General features: G+C 40.9%; 1 protein-coding gene across 7 annotated transcripts in view; it reads left to right on the top strand.

The window, feature by feature from the left end:
• The first annotated feature begins 552 nt into the window (after nucleotides 1–552).
• kcnma1a (potassium large conductance calcium-activated channel, subfamily M, alpha member 1a) overlaps nucleotides 553–23515 on the top strand; it is a 147999-nt gene continuing 125036 nt past the window's right edge. For 4 of the 7 annotated variants that reach the window (XM_004551621.6, XM_004551613.6, XM_076891636.1 and 1 more), the window contains exon 1: nucleotides 553–1711. In XM_004551621.6, the coding sequence (XP_004551678.1) occupies nucleotides 1421–1711 (291 nt within the window). In that variant the 5' untranslated portion in view covers nucleotides 553–1420. The remainder of the gene's footprint in view (nucleotides 1712–23515) is intronic. The other 3 variants (XM_004551620.6, XM_023153454.3, XM_023153453.3) reach the window with 1 other exon arrangement.

Here is a 23515-nt window from a genome sequence, read left to right as displayed (position 1 = left end):
GAGCCTTGTGACACAGGTGGCTGTGTGCACCTGCCTGTCTGCTGCTCATTAGAGAGGTCAGTGGTTATTCAGGGCCCTAAGCCAGCTGTATCCACATATCCTTTGCTCTGGCTGGTTACTTGAGGGCAGCCATAAACTACTGCTAGTCATAGCTTGCCGTCATCACCAATCCACACCTGTTTTTGACCCAATATGTGAGCTAAAAGCCTAAGCATATTACAGTAATTGGGAGGGGCATTTATCCTGTGGCCCAAGTTCAGTTTTTTAAATGGGAACCATGCATAGATGAAAATCCACAGACTCAGTAATTGAAAAAGGAGCACTATCCTTAATGAACACTCATTACAATAATATCCATACAGGCTGTTTTATGCTGCCTTGTATAAGAACCCAGTGGGGATGGGGTGGGAGTGGTTATCGTTGTTTTTTTTATGTTAATCAGGATACTGAAGTTTGTGGCTGATCAACACAGTCCCTTTGTTAAAATCCCTGCTTGTTTTGCGACGTGCGTCACTGGCGTGCAATAAAGACGCAAAGGCGCAACTGTAGCCCACTTCTTCTTTATACGTCCGAGCAGCGGACTCCGGTCGGTACTTGGAATAAACGGTATTTCTGCCCTCTGTCCGTCTTTATTATTAGCGCTTCGCTCCGCCCTCCTACCTGTAAATCTCCCCGCTCTCCTCTGGAGCGGATCTGACAGGCGCTCTCAGCTGGCCGCTCCGTGCCAGGGCTGCAGGGGACCGAATGGAGACAGCGATAACCACCCGAGCGCCAGCCCTTTTACGCAGAATTGACAACGAAAACGCCCGCAAGAAAACAGTCTTGTTCTCTGCAGTGACAGCTACACACCTCTAGAATTAAATTAGATTCATGTGCACTTTCTCCCCAGCTTTTCCAACCTTTTTTTTCTTTTCCAGTCCTCTCACATTCGATTAACGCTTCAAGAAAATGAAATCGATTCTCCGCCTGTGAATCGACAGGATACCTGAATGGAAGACGGCTAGAGGTCGACTCGCTGAGATTGGGCTGCAACAATTTTCCCCGGCGCTGTGTTTACATTAACCGAAATATCAGTGGCAGCCTCGACGGCTGCAAACGATGCCGTCTCTGCCATGGCATATTGCGTGAAAGAGCCAGAGAACCCCCTCGGAAGGAGAAGCGCCTAAGATTCGTCATTATTGCGGATTTAAATGCCTCTCGCCAAAGGCCACCGACCCGCTGTTTTGGATAGGTTCGCGTGTGCCGTGTCTCCTTCTGTCACGAACAAACAATTCACAGGCTTGTGAAAAACGGAAAGAGACTTTATCGGGTGGGTTAACATAATCTACAGCAAAGAGGGAGATTTGTTTTTATTTTTCCCAAGCAATATGGCTGGTGAGTGGGGCTGGGGACGCTGGCACAGGCTCTCCAAGGCTCCTAAATGCTAGCTGAGGCAGATGGCACGGTTCCCCATGGAAGCGACAGCTCTATGAGGACAAGCAATATCAATAATAACATAAATCCGGACTCTTCGATCTTAATATCGAGGATGGCAGACGTTGTCATCCCGTACTCGTCCGAGGTGCCCTGCGACAATAATGGCCAGCGCATGTGGTGGGCATTCCTCGCCTCCTCCATGGTGACGTTTTTTGGGGGTCTCTTCATCATTCTGCTATGGAGGACCCTCAAATATCTGTGGACTGTTTGCTGTCACTGCAACATTAAAAACAAGGTATGTCTGCTGGCCCATCAACAGTCTTTCTTTCTGAATTTGCTCGTACATAATCACTGATGCACATGCTATACACATCCTTGTGTATTTCTATGGCACTGACCTGACTTCTTGTTCTATAATGGCTTTCATAACGCAAGCTGCATTTCCCTTGGCTGAATCTGATGGTTTCCTTTTTATGTACATCTTCTGCATACCCCGGAGTGCTGTGCCGATTGAAGCGCCTTTAGAATGAATTCAGCATGATTGTTATTGTCCTTTGGCTGTTTACTACCTCCCACTCCTGAATGAAGGGGGTGATGTTGCATGACAGCTATGGGTGGGATGAGAGGAGAGCAGTTCCTTCATTTTATTTAGCTTTAGCAAAACACAAAAGTATCCTCATGCCATGTCAGCTGCTAAGTTCTCAGGTGAAAGTGTGGATTTCACATGGCATGCACTAGTTTTATGTAACCACGCATATGATCCTGCACTCCTAATGAAGTCCACTGGGACTTCTCATGGACATTAAGATTGAGATAGCGTGCCCTCTTCAATTTTGGATCCTTTCCCCCCTGCATTTATCCTCCTAAATGTTTACACTAGGTGTTTGTGCTGCACATCAAATATTTTCGTGGCATGATGAAGGTAACCTGTCTGCAGGACTAATATAGAAACGGTATAATAAGGGTGACTGCCCATTACTTTGCTGGGGGTAGATGAATCATGGCTGATTCACATTTGTATTAAAGGCAGCTTCATACGTGACTCACACACTTGTGTATAGTCCAAGTGGTCCCCTGAACAGAGGGGTGTTTTAAAAGTAATTCGCAGAGTGTGCAAAACACGGCTTACAGTATTTTATTTTACGATGCTTACTTGCCATGGGAGATATGTTAATATTAATCCAAAGAACAAATACAAGAAAGCAAGTGCAGTCATGCTGCCGATCTGTCTTCAGCGGTTTTATAGAATTTGGGGGGAAAGAGGATGTTTTTGTGTTGATGGACAGATAGAACAGAGAGTGAGAGTGATATCCTTTGTCCTTGATATTCAAATGAATGACCCTTCTCACTCCCACTGCTCTGCTATCATGTGTTTTTGGTGGACTTGACCCTTTCCTGCCTGTATCTCTTTCTTATAAGGACTGGTATAAAATGGGACATAAAGAGCTGCACCCTTAAATTCAATTAATGTTTATTTTTTTTTTTTTAAATATAGAGCCAAATCACAATCACAATACTGTTGGGTTTCTATTTATTTGGAAGCAAATTCCAATAATCAAATGTCTGATGAGCAAGGGCTTTACGGGGGTGGAAAGGAAGAACTCCCTTTTAACAGGAAGATCTCACTTGTGGAACCAGGCTCAGGAAGAGAAAAGTGTGTTTTACTCCTATCTGCTCCAAGGGAGAGAGAGGACAAAAATGTAATGATATGCGTCAGTGGTAAATAAATCAATGCTCAGTGTCTCACAGGAGTTGGAACCTATTACAGCATATCTAAAGGATGTCTCAAAGACAACCGATCCAGCCTTAAATATGTGCTTTATCAAAAAGGAAAGTTTTAATCCTAATCTTAAAAGGTGTCTGTCTCCCAAGTCCAAACTTGGAGCTGGTTCCGCAGAAGAGGGACCTGAAAGCTGACGGCTCTACCTCCCATTCTACTTTAGGAATCACAAGCAAGCCAGCAGTCTGAGAGCGGTGTGCTCCATTAGGATAATATACTGCTATGAGGTCTTTAAAATATGATGGGTTCTGATTCTTAAAAATTTTGTATGTGGAGAGAAGGAGTTTAAATTTGATTCTGCATTTAACAGGGAGCCAATGAAGAGAAGTCAATATGTGGAAAAAATATGCTCTCTTTGTAGTTGCTGTCAGTACTCTAACTACAGTGCTTTGGATTAACTGAAGGCTTTTCAGGCAACTTTTAGAATAATCTGATAATAGTGAATAACAGTAGTTTACCTTAGAAGTAACAAATGCATGAAATAGGTTTTCAGCATCACTTCAAGACAGGATATTTCTAATTTTAGAGCTATTGCGATGGTGAAAGGAAGCATTTTTAAATATTTGTTTAATGTGAACATTGAATAACATATTCTGATCAAAAATGACTCAGATTCCTCACACTGTTACTGGAGGTTACTGCCATCCACGATACGTGAAACACCATGTTTCTAAGATGTTTAGTTCCAAATATAATAACCAGTTATGTCTGACTTGAGAAGACAATTGGAGCTCATCCAGATGTTTGTCTTTAAGACACACCTGTTGTTTAACAGGTGTTAAAACAACTGGCTTTATAGAGAAATAAATAAAGCAGTGTTTTATAATTTAAATAGTATTGGTCCCAGTACAGAACCCTGTGGAACTCCATGACTAACTTTTTGTTTTTTACATAAACAAATTGGAGTCTACCAGATAGATATGATTCAAACCATTATAGTGTAGTTCCTTTAATACCTATAATGCATTCTAGTCTCTGTATTAAAATGATATGATCAGCTGTATTGAATCCTACACTGAGGTTTAACAACACGAGCATAGAGATGAGTTCACTGTCAAAGGCAATCAGATCATTTATAACCTTCACTAGTGCTGTTTCTATGCTACCATGTACTTTAAATCTTGACTAAAACTCTTCAAATATACCATTCCTCTGCAAATAATCTGTTTACTGTTTCCACTCTTTCAAGGATTTTAGAAATAAGAGGAAGATTGTAGAATGTTCTATAGTTAGCTGAGACGGTTTAATTACAGCCACCTTGAAAGCCTGTGGTTCGTATCCTGTTAATAGAAATACATTTTCTACACCAGTATTAGCTGTCAGGATTCTGTCATTTAGTTGTGCTCATGGATCCTGGTGTAAGAAATGGCATCAAACCATATGTCTTCCCTCATACTTCTCACCATCCCGCTGAGAAAGTGATGAAAACAAACCATGCAAATATAATTAGGTATCCATCTTGTGACTGTTAGTCAGTATCTGTTTGCATCTTATATCTTGCAAATGAGGAGAAATAGCAAAAAATGAGAGCGTGTATCTTAGTTAGTGCTCGTACTTTCCCTTTGTTTTTGTGTTGCTGTGTGTGGAAGGCAGAGTCATCCCGTTAGGTGACTTTGATAGGCTTGACACTTGGCTGCTGAGGGAAAAGGCTTGTTAGGGGTATTAAGAAGGGGAAACTGGATCTGTGTTCAGCTGACTAGTGCAGCAGGCTAAGTTGGCATATGTCAGAAACAGGATGCATAGCTGGCGTGGTGGCGGTGGTCAGCTTTCTGTGGCGGTACTGGGAACCTGGAATCACGGGCAAGGAAACAGAGGTGGAAACTCTGAGAGAGACACAGGAGGAAATGGAAACGGGGGGTTTGAGGGTGACGAAGGGTTTTAGAGGGGGTGTTGTGTTACATACCTTGTGTAGTGTCCTTGTGTGCTCTGCTGTTGATACACAGCTGTATCCTAACTCTTCTCTGTCAGGCTTATAAGATAGAAGTGAAAGATCAAAGGATCGTACTGGAAGTAGGAAAAAGATGAGAAGATGTAGCGAAGTAAAACGTCAAGTGCAGTATTTTGGATTTTTGGAATTGGGGCCATTTCAAGTCTGCAAACCTGCGCTGTGCTGTTCTTAAAACGGCAAAGCTGATAGATGCACCTAAGAGTTGTTGGAAAAATGATCAAAACTCCGTAAACAAGCGATGTTTACAGCATTACCTCTGCCTCTCTAAAACAAGGCAATACGCTTGTATTCCACACTACAGAACCATACTTTATAGGTCTGGTTCTTCCTCCTATGTGGACTGAAAAAAAAAAAAAGCCCAACATAAGATAATAATAATAATAAAAAAAAAAAGCTATTGATGTTTCTGGCATTGTGCTGTAATGGCTATATTTATGGAATCATTTATCTGCCAGGCATTTCAGATTGCCCAAATGCCATTTTTAAACCACATATTTACTACATTTCTAATTTGATTTGCTTCAAGTTATCCTGTAAACAGCCGTTCTCTCGCTGCCTGGGTGAGCTTGATTATTCAATTCCCTTTTTACAGTAAAGACTTCACACAGTCTAAATAAGGGGTTTCCTAAGAAGGGAAAGTCTCACTCAAGAAAATTATAATGAATATGTATGACTGAGGGGAAATGTAAGCATACCCACTCAGAGGTACTGAAGTGGAGGACACTAAGGCCACGCTGACAGGCTTGTTAATATATAAGCCTGCTCTTTATTTTCCTCATGTAGAGTCCTGGACCGTTTTTTGTGGTGTGATGCTTCAATGCAGTATGGTTATCTAATGGTCTAGTTATCTACTCTGCATCATGCCACCTCCAGGAGTTCTTATATGACGCCTGTGTTATTTTGAATGTGTGAGGAGGAGGAGGCGTATAGAGGCTTTGCATTTGTGGCACCACTTTCTATTCAAGCATGAATGGCGCCATTGTCCTCTGTAGAAAGTGGCTCAGTGAAAACTCTGAGAAATCCTCGATCAGGTCTGTTCTACAGGTGAGAAGCAAATAAAATTATTCGAATGAAGTTTATGAAATAATCAAAATATTTATCGATTGATTTTGTGGTTATGGGCATAAATTTTCCTGTCTTTGAACAATTGTTGCTTCAGTCTGAGGGCAGGTTCCAAATGTGTCTCTTTTTATTTACGATCATAGTGTACTCTTTCCAGCTCCAGCAACCTAGGTCTGCATTTAAGAGGCAGAACATGGGGGCAGTATAAGTCATTCGCCATTCTTTTACAGAGTACAGTTTAAAACCCCATCTGTGACTAATGCATTTTGCACTTTGTTTGCTATTATTTTAACACTCGGGTTATGTTTTTATTTGCTGTTTGGATAGATTTAAGTGTAAGGGTGCACAGTGAGGCTCTAAATCGACCTGGTCACACTTTGAAAATAACTGTGTTTGCCTTAAAGTCCAGATACCAAATGCTTCAAAGCTCTTTTTTGTAGATTGTCTCCATGACCTCTGCAGGAGTCTCGTAACCATACAAGTGCAGACACAAAGCATATACTGTCACTGTTGGTCTGTTTACACAATCAGAACATTTAAAATTTTTAAAAATCTTTTCCCATGAGGTCAACTTTACTGTTAAACTGCTACTTCATTTACACAAGACTCCACAGATGTTCAGAAGAAACCTGGCGATGGACTTTGAGATGTAGAAACAGGCTTCTGTTACAATGCGGTTTCACATCAGCTACACACCGGTATGAACTGACAGTACACAGCTGCTGTACGAGCAACAAAAGAGTGAACTGTCACGTACTTCAGTCCAAGCACCACACCACCCATTGTATCTCTGTGTTTTGATGAGACATATACACCAAATGAGGCTAAAAAAATACACCTCCCACCTCACCTCAGTACAACAGCTGATGCAGCTACCTTCAGCCTCCCCCTCATCCCCCTAAGGTGCAACATGCAGAGTTTTATGTTCACTTTAGAGCCAACAGCCATCAGGACTGTGCAATTGTTTCTGTCTAAACAGCCCAACGAGAACAGCGATGGAGCAGTGCTCCTCGCTCTGCATGTACACTCGACTCTGTATTTGCTTTGCTGTATCCAAATCTGATATATTTGCATGCTTTTTTTGTCCTGGGTCTACACTCTATATTTGTCTTTGTAGTAATGATGACAAATATTATACACTATTGTTTACTCATTAAATTACACAGCAAATATAGCTGTTTTACATTTGTGGTCTGACACATAAAATTTGTTTGACCCTCTCCGTCACCAGTGTTACATTTTTCTCTATAAATATAAATTCTGCTTTATGTGATACGGCATTTGTTGCTCATTTTTACATTACCGTGCAAAAATCTTGAGTCACCTGCTATTTCTTTAAATTTTGTCAAATTTTCTTGCAAAATCTTTCATGTGTAATGCTGCTATTTTAAAGGTCATCCCAATTATAGGAAATTGTAATACTGATGAATTACGTGTTGAAGTTAAATACTGTGCAAGTGTTGGGTTCAGCCCTAATTTATATATATTTTTATATTTTGTTTTCAAGGAGCAGTTCTTCAGACTTTCTGAAGCGCTTTCAAAGTTTGGACATTGGCTGCTTTTTCAGTCATCTTTAGTCCACTCGATGTACCTGGCCATCTTCAGAGGAATGTATTTTTTCATTTGTTAAGCCTCTTAATACTGACCTCTGAATCGTTCACACATAAAACAACGCACCGATGGACCAGTGTTGTCTACACATAACAGACGACTTTGTAAAAAACCAAATGCAAATCTTTTCATGCATTTTGTAACTAGCACACTGTAACACAAACACTTTAGTTGAACCTTAAAAAAGCCAAAGATAAAACAGTTTGCGAGGCATAAAATAGCATTTTTCTTTCCACTTATTTTTAAACCAACAAGATGATTCCCAAAGAGATGCTATGTGCTATTACCCAAAACTTGGCATATGTTGGCATGGTGTGCAGTGTGTCCTTGAAAAAAGTGAGGAAACTAGATAAGTGGAGGACAAAAAAGTATTGTCAATGACAATGATTGGCAATGACTTTATTTTTCAGAATCACAATAAAAGTGCTCCACTGTGTGTTTTTTCTATCAGTCATGGATTGGCCTCCCCAGGGTCCAGACTTCAACATTATAGAAGCAGTGTAGGACCATTTTGAGAGAGAAAGGAGCAAAAGGTAGCCAACAACAGCCAAAGAAGAGCTGTGAAGAAGCCTGAAGAACTATTCCTGAAAACTACTTAGGGAAGCTTTCTTGTAATTTCTTTAAGAGTTTAGACCAGGGGTGGGCAATCTCAGTCCACGAGGGCTGGTGTCCCTGCAGGTTTTAGATCTCACCTTGGGTCAACACACCTGAATCACATGATTAGTTCGTTACCAGGCCTCTGGAGAACTTCAGGACATGTTGAGGAGCTAATTTAGCCATTTAAATCAGCTGTGTTGGTTCGAGGACACATCTAAAACCTGCAAGGACACCGGCCCTCGTGGACTGAGATTGCCCATCCCTGATTTAGACTGTATTGTAGTAAAAAGGTGGTCATAGCATATATTGATTTTCAAGCTCATAAGAATTGCCCAAACAGTTTATGCCTCATATACCGCATTGTACTTCCATGTATGTTTACATGTTTCAATAAATAACTGCACCACTTTCCTAGCAAATTGTAATGAATGGCTCAAGACTCTTGTACAGGACTGTACAATGATTCAAATTTTAGCCTATTGTAGTTTCTTTTTTTAAATTCCTTGATATCAAAATCCTAACCTTCAGCAGGAGTAATAAATTAAAATAATTACATTTAATTTAAAATAGCCCATTTATCGTTGAAACCTTGAATTAAGCATGTGCTGTTTCTGATGTTTGCAACAGACAAGTGTCAACAGGGCAATCACAAGGCTATTAAAGGTTTGTTTTCCTCAATGGGAGTTTGATGTGTTGGCCAGACTGTGCTTGTGCATTTTCACTAATAAAGTTAAGGTTGAGAACGTATTTGGTCCTGAGGCTCCATCTTCTCTGACCCGTGTCAGTGTGTGGTTTAAGTTTTCGTGGTAAAAACATGATCAGAGTCTTAATAACTAACACTTGGTTGTTTAACGGTGGAACGGCAAATCTGTATCGTTTAAATCTGCTTTCAAACTGCGAGGAGAAATCAATCCAATGAGCCTCTCTAATGAAATATGGCAACCCTGGTGGATTTTAAATCATCCCAATGCATTTTCCATAATTGAAGATTGTTATTGATTTTTATGCACTAAGGCTTAGCTTTCATTCTAAGGAATTGATGAAAGATGAGTCCGAACCCCACCTCAGTGTTTCCGTGTCTTTGGCAACATTTCCCCGTATCACAAGGAAAAAAATATTCCACGGCAGAGGAAATGAGGTGCGCTGGTGCACTCTTCGGTGCGCCTTTAAGCAGAATAGATTGTTGAGGTGCCTGCAGAGAGGAACTGTTGTGAGCCTGTGTATCCCTTGCTCTTGGCAACAGACCAGCTGCATTTTGCCAGAACAGCATAGTGCACACACCCTGCCATCAGCTGTCGCTCTCACTAACCCCGGCCTAACTTGGCCCAACTTGGTCCCCTTCAACCCAAAGCTTATGAAAATCCAGAACTAATTGAAAAAATACATGAAAAAAACAAACCCTTTCCTAAAGAGCTGTATATCTGCACACATGCACAAGTGCACTGAAGGCATGCGTGTAGGTGGACTATGTTCTTGTGGCAAGTAGCTGAATTGCACGCGTCTTGTCATGTGTTGTTGACACTTGCGGGAGAGAGAGCATGCCTCACAGCTGTCCCAGGGCAGAGCGTGACCAGTTTCCACTCCAGCTCACATGCCTATTCCCAGCCCTTCTTTTCATAATCATTAGCTGGCTACTTATTTAATTTGAATTCTTTGTTCAGTCTATAAGAAGTCAGAAAAATGCTTCAAATTGGCAATATTTTCCAGAGCAAGGATGACCTCTTCAAAAAAATATCCAGTCAGCTATGTTAAGAAGGAAAGCAGAAATTTTCCTTCATAGCTCACTTAAAACCCATTAATCTATTTTTAAGATCCAGCCAAAAAGAAAAAGACATAAGCTGTGTGGAGTTTAGTAAAAATGTCTCACAATTTTAATGTGCTTTTAGATTCTGAGCAGATGGAGAAATAGATGTTGTACTTGAGCAGCACACACTAGATTTAACAAGCTTTTACAAACTGGCTATGTTCGGTATCACTGATTAACCTTCTTTTCTCATACTCCTCTAATGTGGAACATGTGACACATGAGTTATTATCTAGTGAAGATCCTCCCTGGGCCTGAAATGATGGCCATCTAGGGACAACTGTAGTTTGCCACAGGGATATATGTTAATCCACAGACAAGAAGTGGCCATATATCAGGCTGGACTATGTATATCATGGGATAGACAGAGGTCCCCCGCCCCCCTACACCCAGGGCCGCCACTATGCTACCCTGCTGTCAGGCTGTTATGTCTTCTTTGGCCAGTCTCTGAACTATTAAAAGGACATCCGTGCCCCAGGAAGCATTCAAAGGTGAAAGGTTAGAGGGGCAATGCGTACCTGGCTCCACAAGGGCGAAGAGCATTGGGATGATATTTCTAACATTTTCAAAGTGTGTGCGATACTGTCTTAAGCCACCTTATCCTCCTCCAGTCAAACTGGCAGTGGAAACGCATTTGCATATATCTCTGCTGGTTGAGACCTAAGCTGGCATGGGAGGCCTGCAGGAGGGAGATAGCTAGCTAGTACCTGGCTGTCCTGCTGGTTTACAGCTTATGGTTTCTAGTGTTTGACTACAGCTGAAAAAGAGAAGTCGTTAAACGGCTCAATGTCAGAGTTTGCATTGGTTGGGTCTGCACGACCTATAGTCAAGTCGTAGAAGTCAACGTTTAAAGCTTTTTTTATGCCTGACAATTTTTCACCTGAAAGGTTGAGCTGGTTTTTATATTTGGACGTTCATAGAGGGATAGCGGCATATAATCATCCCTCGTGCAGCATGTATTGGATTTAGTTTTTCTTTTATAGCTTAATTTAAAAAGTCACTTACATGTTTGTATGTTTCTTAGCAGTGGTAAAAAAGGAACTGTCTCAGAATGTTTTTGACTGTTTAAACTATGAAATATACTCTGATGTTCTATGTTTGCCATACAGAGCTATTAAAGTACTAGAAACAGCCTAACCTTGCATGTCGTTGCATGGAATCACAGCAGCCAGACAGACCAGCACATTCACCGCCATGGGACTCGCATTTTCTGGTGCTGATTATCAGGCAGAGCCAGCCATTTCCTAGCCTCCCCCTCATCTTCGTTCCACTCCCCTTAGCCCACCACCCACCTCGGATATCAACAATGCCAGTGGTGCACTGACACATGGACATCAAAACATGGTTAACGTTATAATTGGTGCTTTGAGCTGTGAGCGGTGATGCACAGAGAGCGATAGAGAGAGGGAGTGCGCAGAGGACATGGCAGTGACCTTCACAGATCCCAGCAGGCGGTGATTCTGCTTTAGAGATCCAATCTTTCTCTCTTGCTCTCTCTCTTAGCAACAGAAATGACTCTGTGAGGCCGAATCTGTGGGTGAGCACAGAAGCAAAACTTCCATTTTCTGAGAAGGTTGGTAAAGTGTTAGGATTACTCGTCTCCACCACCACCACCACCACAGCCGCTGCCCTCAGCAACCAGTCTCGATTAACCTCCTAGGTAGCCAGGCTAATATGCTAATTGTTTTTCTCCTTGCAGGCTAACAGCAGGATCAGGTTTCTCTGCCTTCATAGCCAGCATGCTACATTGCTTAGCTTGCCCCTCATATGGCAGCAACCCAGTCCGTTTCTATTAGTAAACAGAAGCGTAGACGCGGATTAAAGGGAATATTATTGAAGGGTGAATGCAAACATGAATGACAGCAAAGGGCAGCCTAGTAGCTGAACCTTGTTCAGGCAAAGTATGCAGGCCTGCTTCACAATGATTTTACCTCTTGACTTCTTCTGACATTTTCCAGAGTGGCTGCGCAGAATGAATAGCCCAGCTGTCAATTACAGTGTTGCTTGATGCTTGCAGAAGTGAAATCCCAGAAGGTCTTGTCTCACTCAGGTTCCGTCTGTTGCCCAGCGTTGCTCTGAATGCTGTGAAATGTATCTAGACATGAACCAAGCGATGCAGACCAATTTCAGAGTGACATGAGCTTTGTAAGATGATCCCCGTAGTGTTGAGCTCCATATGACAGCATGTGTAGACATGATGTACAGATGATGCGCAGAGTGCATGGCTTCGCTGCTGCTCTCATTAAAGATGGATGATAATGCAGAGTTGCCATACTTCTCCCTGACAGCCTCTGCTATTGAGATTAAGCAGCATTGTATATGATGATTGTTAGTCATCTGTTAGCTTTTAATCTGCATTAAGCAGTGTGTTTTCTATCAATTAAAGCCATTTTAAACATGGATCGGTTTAAACTTTAATGACACAAAATGCATACACTATATCTCCTGCTGTAAGGTGCCTTAAACGCTGACGCCCATACACAGAGTTGTATATCTCTAGTAGGTGTCTCCTCTGAAGCTGCTGGTTAGGGCGTCAGCGTCAGATGTAATGCCTCACTCTTTACTCCCATTGTTTTACACAGACTTGGAAAAGCTGCTTGGGGGTATACATTATACATTATGCATATGTGTGACATTGTGGATGAGTCTGTACAAAGTGTTTTATGTGTTGGCAGGGCCAGTTTTCTTTAGGAAACAGTATGGTACTTACAGTTAAAGAAATGTGGCTCTGCTGTAATTATTGACACTCCGCTTGTTTGCTGCTGGCGGGGGCTGGCGGTTCGATTCTTCTGTCTACAATTTGAAGTGTCCTTGGGGAAGATGCAGAGTACTAAGTTGCTCTCAGTGGGCAAACCAGCAACTTGAAATATTATTTGTTGATGAGGAGAAGCAAATGACTAGATAAATACCTTGTACAGAAAGTGCTGTTGATCATTCACAACAGATTCTGAAAGGCAGGCTGTACATTCACCACCATGGGACAGATCCAGCCATTTCCTGGCCTCCCCGTTAATCATATGTAGGTATGATAAGTAATACATCTATGATTTTCATTTTTATTTAACTATTTATTTCACAAGATAGAATAATGACATGCAAAAACTGCTTCACTGGGATTCGAACCATGGACTTTCTTAGAGTATTAGAGGCCATGTTGTACATGCACTATCAAGTTGGCTATGGCATTGCCAAAGTTGTAAATTAGTAGTGCTACCACAATATTTTTCTCGTTATTAGCATCATTTAGAATGAACATCCTGAATCTTTAGGGGCCGTTTGTGGTCTGTTCTGAAATTTCTATTTCAGTTATGATGTTGTCCACGGGAGCAGCGGGGACTAGTTTTAATATTCAGACTACGTAATTCTATCAGTGTTGCTCATCTAAGACATGACATCCATTGGCCACAGTGACACACTGCAATTGTGCTCCATCTCTGTTGTGTGTTGACAGGGCTTATTAAGCATGATCGTTACCGGTCTCAGTTATTTTACACAAGTAGAGACTTTCAGCACCATGGAGAGCGCAGGAAGGGAGCATGAGCGAGGCTTCTCGTGCTCATACATTCCTGACGGTGTCAGTGCTGGTGAGCACTTAAAAAGTAGTTGTTAGACATTTTTGTGTCTTTTGTTTAAATAATCAAGAACCTTGTTGTTTTGTAATATAAAAATAGAGCTGGGGAAGATGAATGAGCTGATGTTAAATCATCACTTAGCCTTAAAATTTATGTCTAGAAAAGATGCAGAAGTAAATTTTCTCATCTTTCAGTTTGATCAAGTTTCCCTTTTCACACTCAACACATGGAAAGAAAATTCTTCAACAATTTTGCATACAGCTAATTGCTAATGAAAATTTTAACTTAATTTAGACTGATAACCTGTTATGAGCTCTCGGTTGTCTATGGAGCAACTCTCTGTTGCTCACTGCTCTTTACTAAAGAATGAAGTTGGAAAGCTCATGGCCCAAAAGCAGGTTTAATTGGTTCCACAGAAACTAAAAAGGGGTGTGAATAGGTTGTTAATATAGGAGTGTTGGCCTCTCCATCACACTGCATATCAGTGCACGTGAATAACTCATCATACGTAAGTGAGCATCTGTTTCTGTAAAAGTAGATGTTGTGAGTTTGCCGGTCTGAAGAATTTAGGTGTGTGTTAATGCACGCAATCTTCTCAGGAGTGGATGTCCCAGGAAATTCAGCCCAAGGTCAGACCATGGAATTCTGCATCTCAGCTGCATCTAGACGCTACAGCAGCTTCTCTCTAAAGAACACGGTGGGGGAGGGGTGATGATTTGAGCTTGTTTGCAGGCACAGGACCTGGGCACTTTGCAGTCATTCAATCGACCATGAACTCCTCTTCATAGCAAAGTATTCCAGAGTCAAACGTGAGGCCATCAAGAGAAGAATCAAAGCGCAATGGGCCAGTCAAAGACCAGACCTGAACTACAATGAAATTCTGTGGTGGGCGGGTCAGAGCTGTGCATAAACAATTGTGTGCAAACTTTAATGAATTGATGTGAAGTGTTTTAGAAGATTGTGCTAAAGGTGGTTCTACAAGCTACCGAGTCATGGGTTGTACTCAGTGTCTCACAGTAATGCACACAGTACTCAGTATTCAAATGTTTAGTTAATTAAACAACTGGTGTGCAACTGGTTAACATTTAAAGTACGGTTCTTCATGCATTGCACAACTAGTTTGTTATTGTGCCTTAAAACATCACAGCATTCACATGTTTTTAAAGCTAAAATTTGGTGTATAAGAGCAAAATGATAAGAGAAGAGGTCCAAATTTCTGCAAGTCGTTAGCCGCAGGGATAATGCTATTCTTAGACGCTTACCAGCTAAAAAATTTAAAGTTCATGAAAGTCATGAAAGTGGGGCTAAAGAAAAGGGGTTATTCCCCTGGGAGCATTTCGTCAGCAAATTTCATGGCAATCTGCTTATTAGATTATGCATATTAGATTGCATTATGTGCAAAGCTGACATTTTAGCCTGAGGGTGCCACTGGGAGGAAGCTCACAAATGTTCAGAATCGACACGGTTCATTCTTTGGGGAACAAAAATGCACTCAGTGAATGTCAAGGATCTCCAAACGGTTGTGCAACCGCAGTGTCTAGCCTGCAGAAATCAAGAAGCAGAAATATTAAGGTTGATATGATGCAGTTAGTTTTAGAGTTGTTTAAAAAATGGATGGAAGGTTCTCAAATGTCATTTTTTATTAAGGTGCACCTTAATTCATAGGTGCTCTGTGGTGAATACACGAAGCACAGATGGTGCTAACAGCATTTCTGAATTATTTTGGCTGATCTTAGTCTCTGTTGGAAATATCTCTACTGACACGTCTTGTTGATGATCAGTCAATGTATTTTGTATAACAATGCTCGATAAGCTTATTTCAGCTGATAATTTTGATTATACCAAATACCATTCTGGCGCTTGACACTTTGTCTACAGAAATGTTAATATTTCATCATTATAACTGTTTATTGTTTGTTTTTTCATCTAGAAGGAACATCACTGCATTGCTTCGAGTTAACTAGAATCTTTTGCTCCTTGAATAAACCAGTAAACGATTGTTTATTGGTTCTTTTATTCATTATCTATAATCTGCAAAATGTTTCTGATCTGTAAATAACATACAGTTATTACTGAAATGTGCATTCCAGGTAAACAGTGGATTTTCAGCAAAAGATTTGAGGGCTAACATGGCAGGGCTGAGAGCTTTTATTTGTGCCAGGAGGAGTGACTTAGTGCATTTGCAGGAGCAGACACTAATGGTCTGAAATCTGTGGAAGGGGCAGGTGTGGGATTGGGGAAAACAGTCCAAGGCAAACCTTTAAATTAGACATTAGACTCACATAAGACTCACACACACACTTCTGAGTGGAATCATCCATTGTTGTTTTGATCATTTTAAGAAGCGGTTATGTTTATAGATTCTCTGAAAGCAATTTTGCTGTTTTGTACATTTTGGCAGTTTTGTGAGATGGTTGAATTCCTCTCTTGGTTTACACCTAACCGCAGTCCGATCCTATGTGGAGACACAAATCCCTTTGGGGTTGCATCAGGATGAGCATCCGGCATAAATATCTGCCAAATCAAACATGCGGCGCTACCCGCTGTGGCGACACCCTTGTGAATAAGGGAGCAGCTGAAAGTAGCCTTAAATAAATCAAATATATGCAGTTTTCCTCAAGGACTGAATATTGACAAATTTAATGCATTATAAGATTTCGCTCTGTACAAGACAGCCGTGTGTAATGGCAGTTACATCAGCCACTTCTGGTTTTCAGATTTCCATCCATGTTTCAGGGATTCTGGGCACAGTAAACACTTCCTGAGGAGCTCCTTTTTTTTTGGAAACACAGTAGACTGTTTGCATCTTTATTTTCCGTCACACAGTAATTTCATTTTTCCCGAGAAGAGCCAACTACCTGGCTGAAGACTTGGAGGCTTGGAGCTGCTTGTAAATAATTAAACTCATTTGCTAAATGATGGTTTTAACCTCCGAACTCTAATGACCAAAACGCAGTAATTGATGTGACTACCTCACAATAAAAGCTACCTTTGCAATATGAGCAATAATGGAAAGCACAGTTTTAGACCCTAGGCACACTAGTGGAAAGAATAAGCAAGTGAGCAGCACGCAGTGAGGCTCATGTCAGTGAGATAAAAATGAATGAAATGCACTCCTAGTTTTGTGTGAATCCCTTGAACAATCGGAAGCATTTAAATCCAGCTTGTGAATAGCACTTCATGCTACTACAATGCAAATTGCTATATAGAGAGGTAGTTAAACAGTATAATGAATAATAATGGATAAAACTGTGCACCATAAATTGTAATAAAAACATCTTGTTGTCATATTCATTAACTTCCATTTTTCATCTTCAATAATCTTCCATGTGTCGTTACGCATGCTACAGCTTATCCTGTGCTTTGTGTCCTGATAATTAAGTGACTGCGATGGTCATTCCTGATGAACAGCCCAGGTACCCATGAATGGTTTTGCCTTCCTGTGCTTTTCAAAGCGATGCAATAGGAGACAGCTGAGCTTAGCAGCTGCTCTGCTGCACATTGTCTCAAGTGAACATGAGCAACAGAAGTACTCTGGCAAGTGTTCAGAATGCCACAGGCTTTCACCTTCTTTCCCTTTATTCATCTGTCCTCTTTAGTTTGATCTGCTGTTGATCTTGTTCTTGCTTATCCTTATTAGTTTCCATACGTTGGGCTTTCCCTCTGTTTGCATGTTCTCTGCTCCCCTTGCGTCGGCCGCCATCTCCCTTTCTCCTGTCCTAAAGCATCGTCATCGGTCATTGTCCTTCGGGTCTCCCTGATGTTTCCCCAAAGGAGCCACGGTTTGTGAATTTTGTAGCCAGGCAAGACTGGTCTCTGGGAAGCCGTTGTTGCTCAATTGGTTCCCTGCCCTGGGGGGGTATAAACAGATCGTAACTCAAATCACAGATGACACGTGAAAACATACCAGTGTTAAAATATTAGGAAAGACTTTCCTTCACCAGTCACTTGCAATTAAAGAGTATGACAGGAGAGGGTTGAAGTGGAGAAACAGTCAGCAGGAAGGGAGAAAACAGACGTCTGCTGTCCGTTTTTAACAATTTGTGAGAATAACTCCTCTGCCTTCTTTTTATTTCATTGTGATTTTGCATTCAAACTTAAGGACTTAACCTTTGCTCCCGGGATTAGAAATGGAAACCAGTTTCCAGTTTGTGTGCGACTAGAGAACGAGCTTTTCACCTGTTCCAAAAGGGGTCAGAGTCAAAGTTGACAAGGGTCGCTGGAGAAATTAGCCTAAGTGTTCTCACATGTCAGTCCAGGCAGTGAACGGTACAGAGGCGAGCTGACTTTTAAGGTGAAACCCTACCTATGCGAGTTGTTTCCTCCTCCCGTGGGACCAGTTCTGGCCTGCTAACATGGCTGCTCTGTAATTACTCTGACACGCAGCCTCTGACCATCGCTGCCACGCTCCCCGTCGATCAAAGCACCCCATTCTTGGCGAGGTGTGCGTGTGGGTGTGAGAAATACAGGGTTTATGCGATTTAAAAATGCATGCTAGGCGATAAGAACAAAGACACACGAGTTGGGAAATACATCTCCTTGTTATAAATAGATAAAGAGGATCTGTCTTAGCCTTGTTCAACCTTCCAGAGTCTAGTCATTACGTCCATTTCCACGCACTGGTCCAATAAAGAAAAAGAGCTTCTTTGTTATACTTGAGATGAGGACATTCTGCACTTTCAAACGATGACAAAAAAAATTTCATTAAAACATTATGAAGTCATCACTGTAATTCCGAGATAGCTCGAGTTTTAGCAGTCTGTTCAGAGGCATGAAATATAGAGAGGGGACTTGGAACAGCAGTCGGAAGCCAGTGGGCAGAATGGCAGCAGCTGTGATATATAGAGACTGTGCTGGATAATATGATTTACTGCTCTCTCAAGGCCTGCCTTGGCCCTGCTGTTTTTACTCACACATAAAGTAAACACACATATAAAACACACAAGCGTGCTCGCTTGCACGCCATTAGCAGTATCGAGAATCTGACATTTAAGCACTGTATGCCGTGCAGGTGGTGGTTTTGTTTTTCCGTGCAGCCTCTGTGTCATAGCAGAGCAGTTAGGGCACAGTGGGGGAAAAAAAAAGAAAACAAATAGGATAAAATCTAACTTGAATTGCTATAAAGTTGCTCATCCACCAGATGTGGAAGCTGTTACTCCAAAAATCGAACGTAAAATGTAATTTTTTTTTAATGTAATCTTAATATTAATGATAACAATAGCTTCAAAATACAGGCAGGCTACTTGTAGGCATCATGGCAGTGATCTTATATAAATACTGTCTGCTTGAATTATGGCAGTACAGTTGTCTGACCTAGTTTTAACCTCCTGGCTGTGACCTCTTGGTTGTAAGTTCAATAAGGAGCATGGGCCATTTGCTGTGACACAGTGAAAGTGAGAACCCTGCTATGTTATAGGCCTTACAGCAGAACAGCATTCATAGATATACATATAAAACTACATGTACTGCAAGATGTATTTGCTGTTTGTCAGCAGGATTATGTAAAAACTGCCACGCAGAATCCAAGAATTCATGATACTCAATGGCACAAGGGAGACAATCTTTCCATGGATCTGATTGCCTCATTTAGTCTTCTGGGACAGGACATTGTTCTTGGTGAGGAATGACCTGTACAAGCTGAAGAAAGGGAAAGTCACAGAGTTATGGAAATGAATTAGAAGGACCAGGGCAGGATCAAGCCTGGGCCACTTGCAGTGAGGGCTCTACCACGTGAACCACAGGGCTGCCTAATGACCTTCCAGTTTGAAAAGTTATTAGAATTGTTTCCATATGCCAAAAAGTAACAGAAGTCTAGATTCAGATTTAGTTTTACAGGCACTTAAAAGCAGCTAAATGGGCTTTGGGAATTGAAAGTGGAAGAAAAATCAAGGCAATTAAATTCTTCCAGCCATTTGGTCCTTTAAAGTTTCTCCTTTCTGCGTCAGCAATGTTCTTAGCCAAATTGCATTTTCATTTGTTGTTGTTGTTTGTTTCATCTTTCCAATTACTGCTGTGGATTGATGCTTTCTGTCCTCTGTGTTAGGAAAGCAAAACAAAACAGAAGCACTGGGAACTCCCTCTTTTAAAGGTAGCTCTTGTTTATTGTAGCAGAAATCATTAAATATGAGAAAAAGTAATCCAAATGGCATCTTTTTTTGATTTTGTTGATATACTGTTGTAGTATTCTATTTTATTTTTTTAATAGAAATGACATAAATATGGGATAATGTGTGTTACCACATGGATCTTAATTATTAGGGCATTTCCTATTGGTTAGAGGTTATATAAAGAATATGTGTTATCTCTACTAAAGCACTATGGTGTGTAAGCTCCTACAACATAACGTTTATGTAGTGCCACTACAAATACTGCATCGAGTGGTTTCCACTGAGCTCCTGCACGCCTTCCTATGGGACGCATATAATACAGCTGAGGTGCTACAGGTGGAAACGCTCATGAATAATGGAGACGCCGATGTGTTGTGCATTTTTTGTGTGGACACAGATAGTGTTGCTGCATTATTGATGGGGCTGAGACTTACCTGGAGGTAGCGTTCTTTACCCTGATATTCATAAATCAATAGCAACAAAAGGCCTCAGGGTGTTTTTCACAATAAAGCATTGGCCTTTTGTGAATGACGAGGAAAAAAAACACATTTGCTGTACAGAGGAAAAAGAAGGAAGCATAGGCCTAGCCTGTAATGTCTGCGGTTGTATGTGTTCTCCTTTGTCACGTGACTAATTTTCTTTCTAGCTTCGTGGCTAGAGTGCAGATGAGGAAATGGCCTTGAGGCCATTAGGCAGGAAATGATCTGAAAGACCCAGGCGTTCTGATAATGACCATGTGATCAGTGACATCTCCTGGAACTACCCAGCAAAACTTGGCCCTAATCCTGCTTTAATAGTAAACAACAGCTGTAAGGCTCAAGTATGCTCCGATTAAGAGGCAAAAGAAATGACTTCAATCTTGCTGGAAATCCTTTCAAATAGGTCCTCCTTTTATAAATTAAGCCTTCAGAGATGATCCAGAGATAATTCTGATATGAGAATTGTGTTTGAAAAAGGGAGGAAAAAAAGGTCTATCAAGTGTGCCTTTTACTTATATACTAATATAATGGGACATTGAGGTTATGCAGAGGCATTTATCCATGCACATACTCTGAAATGCACATTAACACTTGACAAACTGAGAAAAGCCGGCGGTGTATGTTTCTTTCCTTTTGCGTAATGTTTTTACAGGCATATTGGGCTCTTCTTGGTCTATCATTGTTGAACAGGGTTTAAAATAGATACGGGTATTTGAAGGCAGCTTAGCTGCAACTGCAACACGTGATTGAATTAGAGTGCTGTCAGTTGGGTCCATTATTGAGGTCCCTGGGATGTGCAGCGTCTTTGCTAAGAGTCTCTCTTGTTACGGTGCTTTTCCTGGAGCATTTATGGTGCCCCGTGATGATCGACGGGAAGATGCTACCGCTAAACGTTTATTTAGTTTGCGGCCACAAATCTCAGTGGAAATGTTACCACTAATGGGTTTGTTGAATTGCAAATATGGCATAATAGTGCACAAAATATTATTTGCTTGATCATGCTGTGGGAAAAGCTAGCGAAGTTAACTTGACTGACAGGATGAAAGCTGCTGCTGAAACACTGAAAGAGTGAATGACAGAGCATGCAAAGCCTGTGATAGGTTAATATTGGCTGCGATGACCACGTATGACCACATTAAAGCTTAGTATGAATTAGGGCAACCTTATGTTACCCCAGCACAGCACTCTCGTTGTCATTGACATTTCCTTGAGACTTGGCTGCTGTTTGTGACATTAGGCCACACAGGAGAATATATGTCTTGTAAAGCCTAGGCAGCGAGGACTGAGTGTTTACCAAGGTTGCACTTGGGCTATTTTTTACTGTTCACCAAGCTAAAAATAAAGTGATGGTATTTTAGTATTTTGCCACCTGCACTAAGAGAGCATGCTTCCTTTGCATTGCACCTTTTAATGTGGAAATAAGAATTTAAAATGTGTAAGCTTTACTCTTTCAGTTATGGTTAAAAGTATGAAATGTTATGAAAGAAATGTTGCTTTTTTCACCTGGAATCTTGACTTTTTTAACAAATATTGTAAAAAGACGTTCGATATTCCTGTGCTAATATTAGTGTCAAGCTATTGGTCCCACTTTTGGCTCAGGTTTTGTGTTACTGTGAAATGAAATTTTCTGCCAAAACTGTTAGACTGTATATAAAAGATGGCTCTGAAGCCAATGCAACCCCCTGCTGGACATTTGAACAGCCAGAAGGAGGTCTTCCAAAAAAAGTCTGGAGATGGCTGCAGTCACCACGTGGTGTGGTGGCATATGGCTGCCCCTCCCCCAGCCTGGTTCTGCTAAAGGTTCCTTCCTGTTAAAATGGAGTTTTTCCTTCCCACTGTTGCCATGTTGTCTAAATGCTGGGGTTTTCTTTCTAATTTTGTTAAATTATAATACAAAGCCTCTTGGGGTGACTGTTATAAATATATAAATGTATATAAACAAATTTCAGTTACATTATTTTTCACATTTTATATATGACCTCCATTAACACTTAGGCTTTTATTGTAAATTACAGTCAAATAAAAAGTAGTATTATAGTTAAGCAGGGTACACTTTAAACTTAGCCTGACAAAACTGAAAAGAGTGGGCAGTGGGTTTTTTTCTCCATACACGTGAAAACACACATAAAAATCTCAAGCATAGTCAAGAGCATACCAAACTAACAACGTAGCAACCTAACCCCAAATGTATAGAAGTGCTGGCTGATCAGAAGTCACCAAACAGTGACACAGCGCACAGTCTGACTTATTTTGGTCTCCATCAAATGCAGAAGCAGAGTTTCTGATAAATTTTCACCTGGAAGCAGTTTTTTCTAAAGCTCCAACTTTCAGTGATTTAAATTGCAGACAAAAGGCCAAAACACACAGAAAAAGCTAAGTTTACCAAACTGCCAGTTTACATGTAGACAGGATCTCAGTTAGATCTCCATTGGATTGTGATGTCCAGTTTCAAACATGATAAGTGGCTTTTTGTATAGTTAAAATGAGCATGTATCTTTCATACCTGCTAATTTCTCAATTTCAGTCCCAAATCATAAAACTGTAGATTGGATTACCCAGGGACTGTTGGATAAACACTGTGAACACGTTGACCATACAACCGAAGCTATGCATTTTTGTGCAAACCATAATTTGATAATAACAGGATTAATGCTGTTCTCCGACTATTGCATGTCAATTCCTTGACCAGATTACTTTAAGGCTAAAATTGGAGCAAAGATAATCTTATCAAAAGGCCCTACGGTGCATTACTTATAAGCCTTTCCATTTATGGCATTGCAGTGTTAGATCTAATTTCTGTCAGTGCTTTGATTCTGAGAGCACATAAAGCAAACTAAATCACGGCGTGAACTGAATAGCTATAAACAGAAACGTGGTCAGCAGTGTAAAAATAATTAATATATTCCTGTAACAACAAAACTAAACATCTTGCCTTAAGGTGGCCTGCAAATGCACAAACAACACAGGTGCCTTATTTTCCTTCGCTTCCCACTGTTCATGACACGCAATAGTTCTGACCGTCAAGCGAATGTGAATAAAGAAATAATGTAAACGGTGGACTGAGCCTTGAACATCGAAACTAATTCTGCAGATCAGCAAATCAATGCTGACATGTTTCACAACGGTGAAACCAAGAAAT

Source organism: Maylandia zebra, linkage group LG13 (genome assembly GCF_041146795.1).
Source record: "Maylandia zebra isolate NMK-2024a linkage group LG13, Mzebra_GT3a, whole genome shotgun sequence".
NCBI lineage: Eukaryota > Metazoa > Chordata > Actinopteri > Cichliformes > Cichlidae > Maylandia > Maylandia zebra.
Note: the sequence above shows the minus strand (reverse complement) of the source record. Positions and strands in the feature narration are given on the sequence as shown.